This window comes from Desmodus rotundus, chromosome 11 (assembly GCF_022682495.2).
Source record: "Desmodus rotundus isolate HL8 chromosome 11, HLdesRot8A.1, whole genome shotgun sequence".
NCBI classification, from domain to species: Eukaryota; Metazoa; Chordata; class Mammalia; order Chiroptera; family Phyllostomidae; genus Desmodus; species Desmodus rotundus.
Genome location: NC_071397.1, coordinates 24,440,418 through 24,460,009, shown reverse-complemented (window position 1 = coordinate 24,460,009; position 19,592 = coordinate 24,440,418). Strand labels below are relative to the sequence as shown.

Genomic DNA, 19,592 nt, shown 5'->3' with positions numbered 1-19,592 from the left:
AGAAGGGAAATTCTCATGGGAACGGCATTTTACCATGTGTTGTGAAATGGGAATGGCTGCCATCAAAGAAAACAATGTCAAATTAAAGGAGTAAGAAATGAAGAGAGCATATGGCCTGTACACAAGTACTCTAGTGCCCTCGAATTGGTGGGAAATCACCTAATAAGTTAAAGTTGTCTGTCTTAAGCACAGACCACTTACGCATGTGCAGGATCAAGGGAAAGCGCATGCATTTTACTCTCCAGTGGACAACTAACTGGTTAGGCGATTAATCACTTACCGTCTCTGAGCTCAGTGTTCTCACCTGTGAAATTAACATAGTACACTGGAAAAAGACCTTTTTCTCAACCGTCAGCAGTTCCCTTGTGCTGCGGGAAATAACATTCTGTTCTTTTCAACTCCCTCCGTGATCTCCTAATACTGTCCATGGGTTTCTGCATTAACACACATCTGAAGGTAGCCCATGCCCCCAGTGAAGTATAATGTGCCCGCCCCGCCCTCACCTCTGTGAGGATGGGGACACTTGACCGTGGGAGGTGCTATTCATTGTGCCTCCAAAACCTGTTCGGATGTCTTCCCCATCTCTGATGCCCAAACCCCGTGACCTCCTAGCTGGTCTTCTTGCTGCCTTCCCTGCCTGCAATCCATTCTCCAAGTTGCAGCAAGAGTCACATCTTTAAAAGGCATTTCATCATATTTGAACCTTGCTTAAAACCCGCCCGACTACCAGAATGAAATCCAAACCTCCTTACCAAGTTTTCACAGGGCCTCTGCCTCATCTCTGACCTCAACCAGACCACTTTCACCATCTCTGTGCCCCTGTCCTACCCATCTTCCTCCAGGGCCTCAGGTACCCAGCGCTTTCCTGTCTTCGAGGCTTTGCACATGCTCTGCCCTCTCTCTGGACAGGGAGTGGCGATCAGAGCGGTCACCGGAGCAGGCTCTGGGACCTAGCAGTGTAGACTTAAATCCAGTTTCCACCACTCACAAACTATCTGTTAAGTTACTGTACGTCCCTGCACCTCGGTTTCCTCTCCTGTCAAGTGGGCATAATAGTGGTACATTCCCTAGTACGGTTGTGTGGAGTAACATAGAACATGGAAAGCCCTTGAACTCGATGAACACAGTAGCTTGTGTTTGCTCCCAGCCCACTTCACAGAAGTAGTTATTATCCCACCCCATCCAAGTTATTCCCCACCTCAACTTACTTCCCCCAAGCCCTGACCTCAGTTTAGAATTCCGTGATCTATTTTAGACTGTTGTTTCCTGTCTGCCTTCACCGGGAGAGTGGAGGTCTGTGTGGACGCACACCGGTCATCCCCATTTGATCTTTTCTGCCCACACTGAGCTTTCTGTCCAACATGAAGTCACTGCTGAATGAATGAAGGACCAAAATAAGAGAAGATAATTGGGAAAAAAATATTTTAAAGAGCAGATCACTGTATGACGTAAATCGGCAACACAGTTGCATAAAGGTATTTAAAAAGTAGCCATTATCAGGTGTTCCAGTTCGATGCCATCTCCACTGAGATCTCCCTGGTGGCTGCCCTGCCCCCACCCCTGAGGTCAATCTCTCCCTCTTCTGAGTCTTGGTGGCCTGGCCTGCACTTAGGGCATGGGCCCTTCATGTCAGGCTTTGACTGACTAGACATCTCTCCCCTTTGGAGAAACGGTGTCCCGGTTGCCAGTACATCCTACACAAAGCTCCTCCCGGGTGGTTCTCATACATAACCTGCTGAATGTCTGCCTGAAGTCACGGAGGGAAGAAGGGAAGGAAGGAGTCATTCCAGCCCCTCACTCTTTAACTCTCTCACACACTGCATCATACATTTATCAATTACATCCTTTCCATTAGCAAAATAGAAATAGCAAATGAAATTCAAATGAGCTTTACACACCCTGAGTCCTTCTTGTTTTAAAACATATCTTCTAAATCCTGAATGATTCACAGAGGGAGAACCCAAGCAAAGCATAAACACTTGGTCCGTGAAAATGCTGCTACCAAATAGCTTTTCAGTACTCTTCTACTAAATACTCCTTCAAAATTCTCAATAAATGAAGAAGAAGAAGGAGAAGAAGAAGAAGAAGAAGAAGAAGCAGCAGCAGCAGCAGCAATGTTTAGGCCACAGCTTTTCTAAATTGTGGAATTTTACATGTGACTTTTTTGGTTTTCTATAGTCGTTTTATTTGTATGGATGGATATGAATGCTAATTCTGCACTTGGCATTTGTAGGTTGATATGGTTAAATAAAGGCTAGATAAACAGGTAAATAAATTGTAGAGCTCTATTTTCTAATCAGTGAAACGGGGAAAACCTGACAGATGCAATTACACATTGTACCACCAGGAGGAGCAAGAACACCAGCTAAAAAATGCAAGTAGCACAATTGCTTTTTAAAGCAATGCTTCCCGAAATAGAGGTCACAAGAGGGTGTTTGTTAAATGCTAATGCCCAGGCCCTCTTGACTCAAGTAACAGAATTTTATCAAGCAACTTAGGTGCTTTTTATGCAACTAATATTTGAGAGCAACCTCTCAAAACCTTTAGGGAACAGCTAAATTAGACCATATCCAGGGATGAACTAAGGTAGGTAATTATTGCCCATAATGTAATATGTAGGGATGATTCATCAATTTGTGTAGCATAAAGTTATTAATTAAAGAAACATATTCCTTTAAAATATATACTGATTAATATTAAGCACACAATTTGAAATTATCTATTCTACATAAGAAACTACGGTCCAAGTCCGGTTATCTTTAACAATGGTAGTCGCTCCACAGTTAGGCACTGTTCTTAGTGTTCTGTGGCATCAATCTCTGACCTGCGTACTGGTTGTCACTACTAAAATTACCATTCCATATGCTGCCTTTATCTTTCTTAGGTTAAAAGATGCACAAAGCCACAGAGTTTATACAATAACTTGAAGTGTAAGCCCATCTCTAATTTCTGACATGTCCACATAAAAAGGCAAGGGACCTTCATTCCCAAGCACTGATTATACTCTTCTTCCCTGAGTCTCCCTAAGCTGATTACTGATTCTTCCAGACTATTCTCATTAAACTCACCGGAAAAGTTACCCTTTCAAATACTTCAGCTGGAAAATGTCTCTCTTGACTTGCAATTTTAACCTGAACTAATCAACTTCCTGGGCTTCTGAAGTCATGTTTGGTATTTCCTTCATTATCTCTTCTTCCTTTCCTACCCCCACACCCTTATAATGTATGTCTTCTGGTTTATCTTTCTAAGAATCACCTATATGTTCAGCAGGTCACAGATGAATATGTTATCATCCACTCCTGTATCCCTCTTTTGGGGACTGACATAAACATTCTGCCTCAACCAGAAACCCAGGAGTTACCTGGATATTACCTTGTCTTCTCTTCATCTTATCCCGCACATTCTACCAAATGCCAACATCTGCCCAGTTTACCTTCCCTTCACTGTTTGTATTTTCTCCTTCTACATTCTTGCTTCTCCTCATTGCCCCCAGCTTATCTGCCATAGCCCCTGTTCTGGTCCCCCACCCCGTCATGTCCCTCTTTCCCTCTGTTCTCCACTTTGCTACAGGGGGCTAACATACAAGTCCAAACATTTCTTGCCTAATCAACATGCTTAATCACAACATACCATGTAAGATCCTGTGCACTGATACACAGATGTTCACCCACCCCATTTTCACAGTCCCTCTTCCTCCAGTCCAGTCTGCACTCAGCAGGTACATTCCGGGTCACATCTCCACGTCCTCTACTCCGTGCCTGTGCGCAGGCTGCTCATCTTCCTGAGCTGGTCACACTTCCCCTCGTGCCTTCAAAACACTTCTGTCCTTTACGCCTCAGCTGAAGAGATCATTCTTCCACCCTGGCTAGTGTGGCTCTGTTGGAGTATCATCCTGTACACCAAAAGGCTGCAGGTTCGATTCCCAGTCAGGGCACATGGCTAGTTTACAGCTTTGATCCCTTGTCAGGGAGCATACAGGAGGCAACAGATCCATGTTTCTCTCTCACATAGATGCTTCCTTCTCTCTCTTTTTCCCTCTCTCTCTAAAGTCAATAAACATATTAAAATATTTATTTAAAAAAGACTTTGAAGTCTTTAACACCCCAAGAAAATTTAAGAATTAATCTCACTGAAGTTTGCTGGTAATAATTACCATATTTTACTATAACTGTTTGTCTAGATCTCTTTGAGAACCATATCATGGCTTTTCTTTCTTATATCAACAGTGGCTATCATATATATACTTATTACAGTTTTTGAAAGAATTAATACCAAAAAAAATCTATGGCCTTATTACACCAAAACTTAAAATCGATTTAGAGAAACACAACATATGTACTTAAAATTTCGTTAATTAGCAAACCAGAGGTAGAAACTATGCCTGGTATATGCAGCATCTATTACAGCATCTAATACATGAGCATAGACATCATTGAATGAAAAAAAAGTATGAAAGTGACAGAAGAGGTGAAATTCAGGAAACAGAAGTCTCAGCCAGCTAGAACTGTCAGGGAATTTGCTCTCTTTTGTGTGTTTCTCATCCTTCTCTTCCATTTCAACCAGTCCTCTGCTATCCGTGCTACAGCAGCCCGCTGGCACTCCCAGTTCCATTCTCTCCCAGCCTGGGCCCGGCGAATCCCCAGCCCCATAGTTGACAAGCAGCCAGTTTACTCCTCGAGAGATCCATCGCCCCCATTCACTCCTCCTTCACAGCTTCCTCCGCCTGGAAGGCTGGCTTCCCTTCTGTTCACTTCTTCCAAGCTACCCAGCATGCAACTGTCTCTGACAAATTCATGTCTCCTTAGAGCCTATCTACCCAAAGCCTGCATGGAACTTGTAATTTACATCCCATAATTTGGTATTTAATTGGATACTGTTTTGTCATTCACAGTCACTACTTTGAATCATACGAAGTTGCCATTTTCGTAAATCAAAAGCATTAGAATAACAATTTCATCATTTTGGTCTTGTCCCTCCCTCAGCAACATTAATCTTGAATTCTTTGTGGATAAACCATGACTTTAGCTTCTTTTGTACCCCCAACTGCATCATTCACATGATGGGTACTGCGAGAGAAATCAATAATAACCTGTTTATGGAGTCTTTCACTAACGGAAAGACTCTGGAGACAGAGGCTATGCTGGTAGTTAATAATACTGTGTAACATAGATTAATCTGGATTGCAGTGAAGAGGTCAGGACCTAAATAAAGGGGGGAGGGGAGACATGTATCACTGTTTACATCATTGAAATGCATAAGTTAAAATCTCAACATTGGCCTGTATAAAAAAGGTATAATGCCACAATGGAATTTTTCAGAGAAAAATATATAACCTTCTGGATTTAATCTACGTGCCTAAGCACTTCATATGCAAGCTTTCTGCCAGTCACCAGCATGTAGGTCTTCTGTGCTATGGTAATTAGGAAAGATTACCCCATATGTCATGCCAAATAATTCCTGGTTTACTTGAAGCCCTCAGTTATTAACTGTAACAGAAAATAGGTGTGCATAAATATAGCTTGATGTTTTTCTGTAAAAAAAGGAAATGAATGTCATCTACAGTAAAGGAAAAGAAAAATGAGGAGAGGAGCATCACAGAAACCAATCAGCTCAGCCTGTTTTTATAGAGCTTTGGTACAGATCGGGCAGAAGGAAGATCCCTGATGAATGAGACAGCAGACTGCAGTCAATTCCTTAATATAACACATCTCCCAATTCCACGGTCCTGAGAAATTTTATAAACATAACCAACAAGCGTATGCTCATAATTCAATTTTTTACAACAGAAAAATGTTCGTCATTTTCTTCTGTAATCATATCAGAGTGGCTAGAAATCATGAAAATTTCTTCCTGACAACCCCAAACTATCAAATCTTAGTGTTCATAAAATTAAATATCTTAGACTTTTATATCAATGCTATCTAAGTTATTAAATAAATTGAGTTCTTAAGATTGTTGAAAAAGTTAAGCTAATTCACTTTACTGACTGAGAAATGTATGGAAATTATCATATTTGGCCAGAGCGCAAACAGTATTAAAAATGATAAAAACATGCAGATCCTCACATAGCTCCTCCCCCATTATCTTAAGTATAATATGAAGAGGGAATATTCACTTAAGCATAGTTCAGTGGGGATAGCCTTGCTGTCATAGAAGAAAACTCAGAGGACAAAAAAAAAAAAAAGAGAAGCCAAGTGCACGAGCCCACATTTTCACCATTTTTTCTTTCTACACTTCCAGTAAGCACACGTGGTTCCGTCTTTTGGAAATTCAAGGTTACCCATAAACTGGCGCTTACATTCTTTGTTTTCATGGTCTTATCTCCAACACAGACAGCAAGAGAAAGCTAGGCTTTCTACTTTTTCTAGTCTCAGATCCTTTTGTTCAAGAGATTTAAAAAATGTAGCCCCAGGAAATGCATTTTTTCCCCCATTTTCATGTGCTCTGAGCAGGCATTGAGTTTGACGTTACTATCACCCTTACCCCATGGTCCGTTTACTAGCACAGCTGGGAGTCAGGGCACCATCTTGATTCGGTCACATTTTAATACTTTAACCCCCTGAAGTAGACACTATACGGTCTCCAGTGTGCGCAATGATGAAGAAACACCATGGATATGGCATGTATGGTTCTGATGCCTTCAAAGCTCTGGAGTACCCATAGTTTAATGGTCCATCGGCAGAACAGGAAGCTATAAGTTTGCCACTATGATAAGAAGCTGTAAAGATCTTAGAATCGACAGAAACTGTATGCTCCTTAAGAGTTCATTCACAGTCCCCAGTTGTCTTCATTTTAGTTTAATACCTACTAAAGCCGAGACTGTCACTGAATATGAGCAGTGTCTAGAATCCTATACCACTCAATAGGTTCTGTACTGGTGGCTGAGATTCCATTCTTTGGGGTTTTATTTCTCACGTATCAAGCTAGAAATATTTTTTCTCTGCATCACTTTAGCTTTGATTCTAACTCCATAAACTTCTTCCATTATTTTTCTAAAATCATTCATATTTATCTAACTCTTCACATTAATGTAGCTTTCTTTCTAAAAGATGAATATACCCCCTCATAAGCATGAACAGTCAACGAAAGCTCAGGAAAGTTTACCTTCGTGTCTCTGTGTCAAAATCATTGTATTACAATGTCAAGAATACTTGATAAAATGGTAGTTTCTGTCCCTCAGAAATCTAACAGCTTTACAGACCCTAGAACTACACTCAGATATTCCCCTGAAGTGTGTCGGCACAACAGGAACTGTTCTTTCAGAAGGGAAATCCCTCCCGTAATCAGGAGCCATTCAGCAAGCAGGATGGTTGGCTGGAAGGTCTCAGCTTCAGCCCCATGGCGCCTCTCATGGCTTCTCTTTCACTCAGGACAGGAAAGGAGGAGGGGAGAGGAAAAAGCCACTTGTCACTTAGAATTACTGAATCCATTTGAAAAGATATTTTAAAACACTAACTTATTGCTAGAGACAATCCCATGAAATGTTAGTGTTTTCAAAAGAAAGAAACAAGAGGAAGTGAGTGGCCAGAAATTACATTAGCACAAAGGCCCGGACTGAACGCTCAAGTCCTTCTAGGACCTGAGACTCTGCTTACCTTGGTTGCAAGTCCATTGTCATTTCTAGAGGAATGAGTCAGATGTAACACATGATACTATTTTACTACATTGGAAGAATAGTTTGAAGAAATAATAAGTCATGTTCACTCTTTCTTTACTAATAAATTGACATTTTATTCTAAATGAAATACTTTAGAAAGTTTTTTTTTTTTTCTGTCGGAGTTAAAAGACTGTTAGATCAGCCAAATGAGGATTATCGTGTGTCTCTGGTGCTGAAAGTCACAACATTGCCCTTTAACTGGTGGGTCCTGCGGATATATGGACTTCGCAGCTCTGTCTATATATGTTTTTTATTTTTTAATTTTTAATTTTTATTTTTAATTTATCATTTACACCCAGTATTACTTTGTATTAGTTTCAGAGGTACAGCAGAGTCATTAGAAAATTATGTACTTTACAGAGTTATATAATTATCTTAACTCCCAAAACGCTCCCTCAGAGCGATCCAAGGAACAGTCTGAACCAAATGGTTCTGAACCCGCACCTGGGCCCCTGAGAGCAATCTTCTGTCTCTTGCCAGCCCTGAGGTCCTGCTTTCTGGGGTGTCCTTCCAAGCTGACCAAGCACGGCTCGTGCACGTGCAGCTGCATGGTCTAGAGCGTACAGGGACCGACCAGAGTCAGGGGACAGGTGTGCCCAGAAATTCTCTCCAATGTGCAGCTTGAGTTAATTCTTGAGTTATACATGAGTCTTTTTCTTCCTTTGTGACCTTCCTTAGGACTCCATGGCTCAAAGCACTAGCTACTCTTCTTCAGGCTTTCCTTCAAGGTAAAGCTAATCAAACCACCTCTAACCACTTATACTTGATTTGTGTTTTGTTTTTTATTTTTTGTAAGAACTCCATTACAAGTACCCTAAGATGGCAAGGGTAACAGTTCTGCCTACCTTTTGTCTTTGTTTTGTTTCTCTCTTTTTCCTCTAGGTCAAAACGACCTGTATGATTTTTCCTGGGCTTACTGTTTGAAGCCTTTTATACCCTTCCTCACTCCTATATAACAGACTTCCCCTGCTTGTCCATATTTGTCTATTAAGTCAGAGACAAGGTCTTCCCATTTAATACTTGTCTACTAAATACAGACAAGGTCCAGCCAGGTTGCAGAACCACTGATATAAATAGTAAAACCTTTAGGTTTAAAAATGAACCACAAACAAACAAAAAGTCCAATGAACACTAAGTAATTTAGAGAACAAAATGGCATAAACTTAACTGTGATTACCTGTTCACGATGCAAGCATTTTATTTTGTTTTCCCTCCAAAGGCTGTATGTATTCGGGTCTGTTACCATCACCCCCCTTCACCCGTCCCACCTGCACAACTCAAAGAACCATCTGAGACAGTGTAGAATGGCCTGGCAACCTTTGTGTAAGCCTCTTTCGTCTTTCCTTCCAGAATATCTATGGCAGCATCCTTCACCTGGCTTATCTCCATCTAGTCCTCGTTACCATTGCCAACGTCCCTCTCCTAGTCTAAGTTCTTGCTTTTGTTGTTGAGTACTGTTCTCTGTTTGTTATAAGGACAGATGCTATTCTGACCACTGTGTCTCATCTTCTTCCACCACAAGATCTCCTCTAACCAACGTTATGAGTTCTTAAAATGCTGCACATGGCCCGTCACAACATGCCCGCTTGAAAGCTCTCTGCCTAGCAGCATTTGTAGAGTTATGGCTTTTCCTTCTAGCCAAAGGGAGGGCAAGTTTGTTTGTTTTTCTGTACATTCTGAAAGGATTTTTATTCACTTCCTAGATCTCTTAACCACTATTCATCTAAAGTCATTTCCTATTGTTTCCTTCCTCCCCTTTTACCACTTGCACAAGATACCATCTCTAAGCCCTTCCTTCTTAGCATCAGCTGTGAAGTGAGATCCAACAGGCATCCTTTGCTTTGTCTAAAAGTATTCTCCCTAAACCTGGTTTCATTAGGAGTCACTGTGGGTTTGTACCCTGCATGCCAAATGAATTTAGTTCCACTTCTCTTCATTAAAAGCAAAAAACAAAACAAAAAAAAATGACTTCACTGAGTCAGTCATTAAAAATCTCTTTATATAAATGCTGAACATCATCTGGTGCTCTGTGAATTAACAAATGTAAAAATACAAACTCCCCATGAATTTCTCAAATTATTCAAAGAATCACATTCTAACAGAACACTGAATTTGAGAATGAAATCAGTCCATAACATTGGTGTTTGTTTGAGGTATGGCATTGCTCGTATTATTATGTGTTAAGCCAAAAAACTGCCATTAAGTAAATTACGGGACACTGACATGTCTAAATGGATGGTAACAAACTGTAACTTCAAGTCACTACTTGACCTCCATGGTTGACCCTCCAAAAATGATTAGTTTGATCAGAGTAATGCACTGAAAGAAACAGGGCTATAGCTTTAAGGAAAAAGAAAAGAAAAAGAAAACTTCTACAGCAAAAGGTACCTGGGAGCAGATGTGTACGCTAGCTTAGGGGCCAGGCTTTGTGTTAATACGGCAGAGGAAGAAAGTGGGATTCACAAAGCCACGGTCAGGCCATAGTGGAGAGGAAAAGGAAGAAAGCGTGCATCTAGTGAGTACCTAATATGGGCTAGGTTGGCACTGTGCTGATATTCAACACTAAATATCACAGAACCCTTAGAAAATTCTTAGGAGGTATTATTATCCCCATTCTTCCTCAAAGGGGAGCATTCAGGAGGCCCATGGCGGGAGGTGACCCCAGCTGCACCAGACACTTGCTTCTCCTCCTCTGCTGTGCAGACAGTGGGTAAGTGGGTGAGAGCCCAGGCTCCGCAGTCAGGTTGTCTGTCTGTCTCAGAGCAGCCTCAGCCACCTAGCAGCTGTGTGACCTTTCGAGGTCCACGTGTGCATCAGCATCACCCCACAAACTCTGCAGCAGATTTCCTGCCCCTACAAGTTGGCGTCTCATCTACCTTCAAAGCCTCCCAACGGCCTCAGATGTACAGGTCAATCTAGTTCTCATCTTGCTCTTCTTTCCTGGTTCGCCTTAGGAAGGGAACAAAGTTCCCCCCTCAACGGCAGGTGCGTATTTGTGAGACCCATTCAAGTGCAAGTGCAAGGTCCTTGCTCTGGAAGCACTTAAACAATGCCATTAAAGGTACTAACCGCACTTAGCTTTTCTTCCGTGGCCTCTCAACTTTCTATGGTGCCTTGTATTCATTATTTACGTGAGAGTACATTAAGAAAAATTAAAATATTAAAGTATTAGCATGAATTTTACCATTCTTTTTTTAATCCCCACCCAAGGATATATTTTTTATTGATTTCTAAAGAGAGAGGAAGGGAATAAGAGAGAGAGAGAGAAACATTGATGTGAGAGAGAAATATCAATGATCGGTTACCTCCCAGAATCGAACTGCTGACCTTTTTGTGCACAGGACACACCAACCAACCAAGCCACACCAGCCAGGGTACCATTCCTTTTTATATCATGCAAGGCCGGTTTTAAATGCAAATATAAGAGCTTTTAACTCATACTCAGAGTCACAGAAATTGCACAGTTGGTATTTCATAGCCTGTACAGGACACGTTCTACTTTCTTATCGGAACAGTAGAACGGTAAACAGAATTGTCAACTGTGTCCATTTCACACACACCCCTCCCCCCATATATGAACATTCTGTCAACACAACCTTCAGCTCACTATTGGGTAAGGAAGGACAGAAAGGAAAGGAAAGAGAAGTTTCCTTGGTCATTCACATTTATTAGACCACTATTGCTTTTCTGTGCTTAAAGCCAATTCTGGTTCAACTGGAAAGCACGGCCTCCCAGAATTGGCAGCAACTCCACCTCCTCAGTTGTTACATGAACATACTTTCCTTGTACTCATTTTCAGTCTCAGTGAATGCCCAGGATTGTGGGAAGTCTCTCCTCCTGGGACATCACTGACACTGCACGTGAATGGCATGGCAAGAAACAACAAACATTGTGTGTCTGTATCACCTCTTTCCCACTCATGATCCATTGTCCCATGGACTTCACTTTCAGAATGCAGTTCAAAGAATTTCAAGTCACAGCAGAGCATTAAACCAGGGACGGGGTCCTTCTGAACACAGGGATGGCTCAAAGAAATCTGCTCTCCCAGCACCTCACGGTTCAGCTGGCAGAACACTGCCTCCATTCCCACCATCCTAGACGGTTGGAAAAAGGATTTTGATGCTGACTAGAATTTCTCAAAAAGATTGCCATTCACAACCCACAGAAAAAATCTCTTATAATTCTCCTCTCCAGTGCTCTCTTCCTAGGGCTTCCATGTCTCAACAGCTGCTTGAGAGACTGTCTCCAGTCTCTCGTGACGGTTTTTCTCTTTTCCTCCTAACTACCTTCCTGCATCTGTGTTTTCTCTTGGGAGTTCTTTACATTCTAAATATACAACCCAGCTCACCTGCTGCAACATTGCAGGTGGGAAGAAATCACCAGAGAGAGAGAGAGATTTGCTACTAGTTCCTAACATGTTTAGTAATTGGTATGGCATTTAACACATTGGCTCTCAACCCTGGCTCTATATTAGATTCATCAAAGGAGCATCCAAAAATAACCCAGCTCAGGGCCCATGGCAGAGTCACCAGAAAAACAGAGGCAGAGTTCAAGCATCTCTAAATGATATGTCTGTCGTGTGCTTTCTGGTGCCTTAGAAAGACCCCTCCCTACTGTACCTGGAAGCCCCATCCCTGCAGATCGTTCTCTCCTTTACCTTCACCCTCAAAAGTGCAGGAGGGGGAGGCTATGTGTACTGATAACAAATTTTGTCCGTACCCAGAAACTCACTCCTTTTTTCCCTGTGAGTAAACCTTTTACTTCTTTGGGGTCATTAAACTCTTCTTCCAAGCAGAAGTCCTTGCCTCAATTCCCTACCTGCAAGCCTCAGTAGAAAGGTCCACAAATACACCTTTCAGAAACTGGGTGATGTTTTGGGATCCCTCCTCCCTGACAATAGACCTTTTGTCTCCACCTAGCTCTAGAATCTCAGCCTTGACCTAGGTGTGGTCTGCCCGCTTGCAGGGTCTTATACCATCTCAGAGCTTCTTAATACCCCCCAATGTACTGCCAGTTCCTTCCCCAGGGACCGAGGCTAGATTTCTCCCAACTGTCTTCCTGTTTCATGTAGATCTCTATTAGCTGCATCCCAAGTCCTCTGCATCCCGAGTCCCAAGTCCATCCTGTGCGGTGGCCCTGGACCAGTCAGTGCAGGGAGAGACAGAAGAAGGAACACAGAAACAACCCACCTTTCACTAGTCACTGTGGCATGGTCAAGAGCTTTTGCAATAGAACAAAGTTAACATACCCTGAGCAACTACAGAAAGAGATCTTCTTTATACTCCCCTCAAACCATGGAGAGCACTCCAAAGCTGATGCTACGTTATCTCAATTGTTTGAATCTCCTTAACTACAAGAGCAGTTTTACTCCATTGTAAAGGCCTACTTATTGTAAAGTACACACTGAATTTCACTTAGGAAAAAAAAACAAGAGCTTTTAATTCCAATTTTTTTAGGTATTAATTTTTTCCTTGAGTTGACCAGAACCCTTGTGGCTTTAAAAATAAATAAATAGAACACCTCTTAGTGCTCAGTTTCTGTGGGTGTGAACAATAGTATCCAGTCACACACATACTTGAGTGTTGATGAGCAGCGAGACGTCTGTTGTAACTTCCTGTACTGCTCTAGAACTCAGAAGCAGACATAGAATGCAGCTGACTAGACTCCTGGAATTCCTCCCTGTGAGCATGCGCCATGCATCTTCTCATTCCAGGGTTGGATGGCGATGACTTCCTGGCTGTGGGCCTGCGCAACGGCAGCGTGGTGTACAGTTACAACCTAGGATCCGGCATAGCAAGCGTCAGCAGCGATCCGCTTGATCTGAGCCTTGGGATTCACACGGTCCATCTGGGGAGGTTCTTCCAAAGGGGCTGGCTGAAGGTAAAGAGTCATTCCTTCGTCTGTCCCACAGACTAACTCAGTGCTACTTCACTGTCGGATCTGTGCGGTGGTACAGAGGCGACAGGCCGCGCTGCCTGCTACCATGATGTCACAGACCAGTGCACAATGTGGAGGACGAGAGGGATGATTGCAATTAACTGGTGCAGGAATAAATAATAGGGAATAACTCACATAAACGAGGTGAGGGAAAGCATTCAGGAAATGCTTCCCCAAACAGGTGATGCATAAGCATAACTTCAAATAAGCAGCCGTTCGGAAAAAAGAACAGTGGCTGGTGTGGGCTTAAGGAACAGGAGTAGCTGGGTTTGGCTTTCAGGTGAAGAGAATCAAGAGACGTAGTTAGAGGTAGACAAGGAGGGTTTACTCCATCAAAGGACTTAGATGTCACACTAAGAAGTTTAGATTTTTAGTTTAGAGTTATAGAGAACAACTGAGAAACTTAAGAAGGGACATTGGATACCATGGTCATTTCCATTTTTTGATACAAGACTCTGGTTGTTGCATTGAAAATGAATGGGAGAGGAAACTAAGGCTAGATGGAGGAGGACCAGCAGGATGCTAGCTCCCAAATCTTGGAGGAGCTGTGACCTTGATTGAAATGCGAAACCACGACTGCTATATTAATGTATCTGTGACAACAGACACCAGCAGAGAAGCAAGAAATTCAGTGGTAAAGTGTTTTTTATTTCTTAAAAAATTCAGGTCTTTATAAATTTTTCATGCCAAGTTAATGGAAAATAAGAGTATCTTACCAGTTCACCCTGGGGAATTAATTCCTTTTTTAATAGATTCGGACTTTTTTTTCCTTTTGAAGGTAGATGATCATAAAAATAAATCCATCATCTCCCCAGGAAAACTGGTTGGTCTCAATGTCTTCAGTCAGCTTTACGTGGGCGGCTACAGTGAATACATTCCAGATCTCTTGCCGCGTGGAGCGGATTTTAAAAATGGCTTTCAAGGTAAGACATGGATGACTTTTACACTATACCTACTTGTTTCAAAATTTGAGGAAAAAAAAGTACTTTTAAGAAGTATACTTCTAGTTCCTAAGCCAGCTATGTGGACTGCTTTCTAACTGAACTTGATCAAAGTTTGATTTTAATGGGAAGCATTCATTCCTATTAGTCCCTTCCTACCTATGTGCTAGGGGCTTAGGATGTTTCAGTGAAAAAAAAAGATTCTAACATTCATGAGTTCACATTCTACTTGGTCAAAGAAGGAACAGATAATAAACACTAAATATAATAAAATGATAAATTCTGTGGGGCAAAATAAGGGAAAAGTAGAGAGTGATTTTTTTTATATAGAGGGCTCTTAATATAGATTAAGTAGTGTAGACCTCATGGAGTCACATTAAAATTGAAATTCCATCCAACTTTGCAATGTACTCGGTATAAAAGATGAGTGACAGACTGCAGCCAACCAATCCATACCACAGAGGTGTGGTCCTGTTACCAGGGAGACCCACGTTAGGGGGCTCCCCCTCCTTGGTTCTTGCCTTGCTCACAAGGGAATTCAGGCAAGAGGCAGCATGTATAGTGGAAATGAGATAGGTTTATTTATGAAATACTCTTGTGCACAGAACAAGCCTGAATGCCCCACATGTAGAGGAAACAAAGTTGTTAGTAAGTTTGTTTTATACACTTGAGCCCAAAATGCAAGTGGGCACCCAGCTAATTTGGGTACCCTGACTATCAACTATCAGACTCCAGGAGTTACATACATACTTTAGTCAGCTTCTAGGTCCCCCTCCTTCTCTCCCTTTCAGACCTTGGGATTAAAATACAGTTACAAAGGCTTTCTTTCCCAGCTAGTTGAAAGGTCGTACACAGAATTTCAAGGGTTTCCCTCCTCCTGCACTAACATAGTTTTGCTTGTGATGTTCAGAACTCCTGGCAATCTTCTCGGACCAGGCTCAGGGCTGCTGAATCAGTGGGTGAGACATGTCTCCCTTTTGTTTCCAGCCTCTTGTTTTAAGTTCTTCATTAGACTGCACTGGGCGGAGCCCTGCTTTATTTCCCCTCCAGCCACTCATTCCTGGCTTCCACCTAACAGTCCCACAGAGGCCACCAGAGGCAAGGGTTTAAGACCCAACACCATGCTTGGGCAAGCAATCGGGTCACCATAGTCTGTCTCCCTGTGTTCAAAAAGGAGCAAACATTCAATCTTCCTTATAAAGGTGATTCATAGCAGAGTTATAAAATAAACGTGTGCTTTGAATTGTTATAATAATGCATTTATTGAAAATGAGCTCTTTGGTGGATCCCTAATCCCAAAATATTTGCTCAAGGGGCTACTCATTACAGTGTCCTGAGCTGCTCACCCATGACCAGCCTGGCCTCTATCAGAAATCAAGGGAGGGTGACCAGGATGTGATACATGTCCCTATGAGACATCCAAAGCCATTTCAGGCACTTGAGTTCCCTGCGTGCCTGGCATCAACCTTCTCCCCACCTTCAGTGACTTCTGCCCAGTGATGCAGAAGGCCATGCACTTGAAACATATAAAAGCAACACAGCAAATCCAATACAGTACAAGGTCAGGCTTCGATGAAATGAGTTCATTGTGCCAAGGCTCTCAAAGAAACTTTTTCTTTGAATGTGTGATCAGTGCTGATGCCTGGTTTGAAAAATATTAAGGCACTACGGTAAAAAAAAAAAAAAAATCAAGAGCTCAACAGCTCTTTCATAGTGGGAAACAATCTGAAAAGGATTGTAAGGGCGTAACAAATCAATGAGTTTTTAAAAACATTAAGTTCAAGGAAAAGGATGGGTGAACTTAGGAATGCGTAAGCAGCACATCTTCTCCTCAATGAAACAGAGTCTCCTTGGGGAGCCACCACAACCTGCTGTCATTCAATCACAGACGTGATGCTGACACAAACACTCTGGACGTCGCATCAAGGACAAGAGTGTGGACTCTGGAACCCAACTGCCTGGGTCTGCACCTCAGCTCTGCCACCAGCCAGCTTCATGGCCCTGGCTAGGAACTGCCCCGTGCCTCGCCGTGCCTCATCTGTAAAATGGGACAATAACAGCAATTGTCTGGCTTGTAGTTCTGAGAGTGAGTTATGGAAAGAGAACACAGATTAGTACCTGGCTTAGAGGGCTCCCTGTGTTCACGACGACGGTGGTGCTGCTGGCAGGAGGTGCCCCGGCTCCAGGCAGACAGTGGGTGAGAGCACAGGCCCTGCAGGCAGGCCGTCTCCAGACCTGGGCGCTGCAGCCCAGCGGCCATGTCAGTCTGAGCCTTCTACTTAAACTCTCCGAGCTGCCATTTTCTGTAAAATAAAAATACCTACCCCAGAGGGTTCTTGCGAGGCAATCAGGTAACTACAATAATGCTAAGTGCTCAACCCAGAAAGCAGCAGTACATGATAAACAGTAAATATTAACTAATATCAGTGCTCCATCCTGTTGGCGTTGGACTTGACAGTTTCACATTTACTAAAGTCCAGTGCTTCCTGGTTTCTTGCTGTTGTCTTTTTTTTTTTTTCGCCCTTCTGTTAGGAACTTTTCTTCACATCTTGAGAAGGAGAACAAAGGGAGGCTCTCTGCAAAGCCTGTCATCTTCTCCTTGAGTGTGTGAGCACACCAACAGCTTGCCCTTCCTGTGAGAGAGACGCTGGGATCGCCCTTATCCAGAGGGAGGCGTGTTGGCTGCCACTGTCCTGAGTTAGGGTGGAAATCTTGGGAACTGCCACTTAATCCACAATCTTATGGAAGCCCCAAGACCTTAGAAGCCCCTAGTTTTATCATTTGTCTCTTGAATTCTCGCTTCATGTCTGCCTCCTATGATTCCCCAAAACTGACCTCTGTTGGCTCTAGAGAATAATATAGGGTGACTGCTTTAAAATACCAATTTCTGAACTCTATACCAGAACTACTTAATTGAAATTTCTAGGAAGGCATCTAAAAATTTGCATTTCAGAAAGCCTTTCCAGATTTGGAAATCGCTACATTAATTAATCATGCCAAAGCAAATAGACTTATGGAAGAATTTAATAACTAATCCTGTCTTAGCCTAATTATTAAATTCCAACATCACTAAAACATATAAATAAGGCCTAATTATTGTTCTTTAGAATGGGGGTTAAATCACACACAGTATCTGATTCAGGCTTTCACGTTTCTATAAACACTCCTGGTGACGGACTCTAATCCAGAAGTTCTAGGTCTAAAATACAAATCTCCAAAGTTGCATCTACTACCAAGGTGCAAGGTTCCCAGGTTGAGGGTCGGGATGGGCTATAGGGGGTTCCTGAGCCTCCTGAAATCAACTGTACATGCCTGTGTGCATTTTGCTAGAAGGTCCATAGCTTTCATCAATGTTCTAAGATCCTTTACTTTCTCTGACAGACCTACTAGACAGGATATAGAACTGAAAATTACTTTTGACTAATGTGAACATCGGGAAATCTATTACCCCATCTATCTACTATTCTAGCGTTACCGCAACTAGTGTTCATTGATAGAGGAATTATTAAATTCTTATTAATCAGCTGAATACAGTGAATACAACCTAGACGCAGGCTCACTAACAGCACTGTGAAGAAGCGTCGCTCCGTCCGTAGTGCCCACCTTGTCAGGACGGGCAGTTTCTTGCTAGTTCAACTTTTTTCTCTCTTTTTTTAATTGTATGAGACTTTTCAAAAGAGTCCATAAGAAGAACAATGATTTTACTGGAATAATTTAAATATTCTTTTACTTTCAAAAAAAAAAAGCCATTGCTTATTTGGAACTTGGCCAGTATGAATGGCTCTAAAATTCTGTATCATAACTACTATATCACATATAAGATGTATGTATTGAGTACCTGTTGCATCGTGCTATACTAAGCAGATTACATTTTATCTGCTATATTAATAGGAGTGAAATTATACAATATACATTCTACAAACAGCTTCTACTATAATTGCCTTTAAATCGGTGATATGTTGACTGAGAGGAAGCATTTCTCTAAAATAAACACCTTTAACTATTTGTATTGGCTAAATATTTCTCTAAATATAGCATTGCCACATTTTTAGTCAGAAACATACTTCAGCAGTTCCTCATAACAAAAGTATTTCTTATCCATATAAAAGAGAAGAGGTTTAAAGTGAACAGTTTCAGACAATACATTTAGCAAAGTGTTTTGGTGCACAAGTATAAAAACTATAACACTTAGTATTAGCATCCTACAATTTTTGTTAAAAAGAATTTTTTATAATGGAGATAAAGGATTTCTGCCCTGACTGGTGTGGCTCAGTGGGTTGTATGTTGTCCCGCAAAGCAAAATATCACCAGTTCAATTCCCAGGCAGGGCACACGACTGGGTTCTGGGCTTGGTCTCAGTGGGTGTGTGTGCAAGAGGCAACCAATCGATGTTTCTCTCTCACATGGACGTTGCCCTCCTTTCTTTCTCCCTCCCTTCCCCTCTCTCTAAAACTAAAATAAAGAAAATCTTCTAAACAAAGGATTTCTGAGACAGTGTGGTAGAGGCTGGGGCTGGTGGGTAAAATACAAGATCCAACTGTCAGGCTTTACAACTGGCCGGTTTACGCATGTTATCTTACTCCTCTAAACCCGTGGAGTATTTTTGTCACCATTTTAAAGGTGAAAAGATTGGCACTCAGTTAGATTTGGGTCATCTAGCCATTATGTGGGAGAGATTGGAACTGAACTGGGACCCACCTGACTTCAATCCTCTTTTGCTGTCTGCTGAGTACCTTCCACTCTGCAGAAGCCATGGAAAACCCTGCTGTGTCCGTCTAGCGGTCTGGTTACTCAGTATAAAGCAGCGAGCATTCATTCACTCATTTCTTCATTCATACGCCATATTAGTGCTTTTTTGTGTAACCTTAGATGGCTTGGGGGAAGAACAAAGATTAAATCTAAGGAAGAAAATTACAATTCTCTCATAATGAGACAATACTGGTGCGTGCTTTAAGGACCATGCTTGTTAGTGAGAATTAAGTTAAAAAATAAACTCTTGACCTTTCAAAACTTAACCCATTTTTCTTCACCAAGAGGAATTATTCCATACCTTTAGC

At 42.0% G+C, this 19,592-nt stretch overlaps 1 protein-coding gene across 1 annotated transcript in view; it reads left to right on the top strand.

Annotated features, from left to right (window-relative positions):
* Positions 1 to 19,592, top strand: part of EYS (eyes shut homolog) — a 1,562,674-nt gene that overhangs the window by 1,500,822 nt on the left and 42,260 nt on the right. The window contains 3 exon segments of the mRNA XM_071219700.1: positions 13,371 to 13,537; positions 14,373 to 14,576; positions 17,180 to 17,225. Of these exon segments, the coding sequence (XP_071075801.1) occupies positions 13,371 to 13,537; positions 14,373 to 14,576; positions 17,180 to 17,225 (417 nt within the window).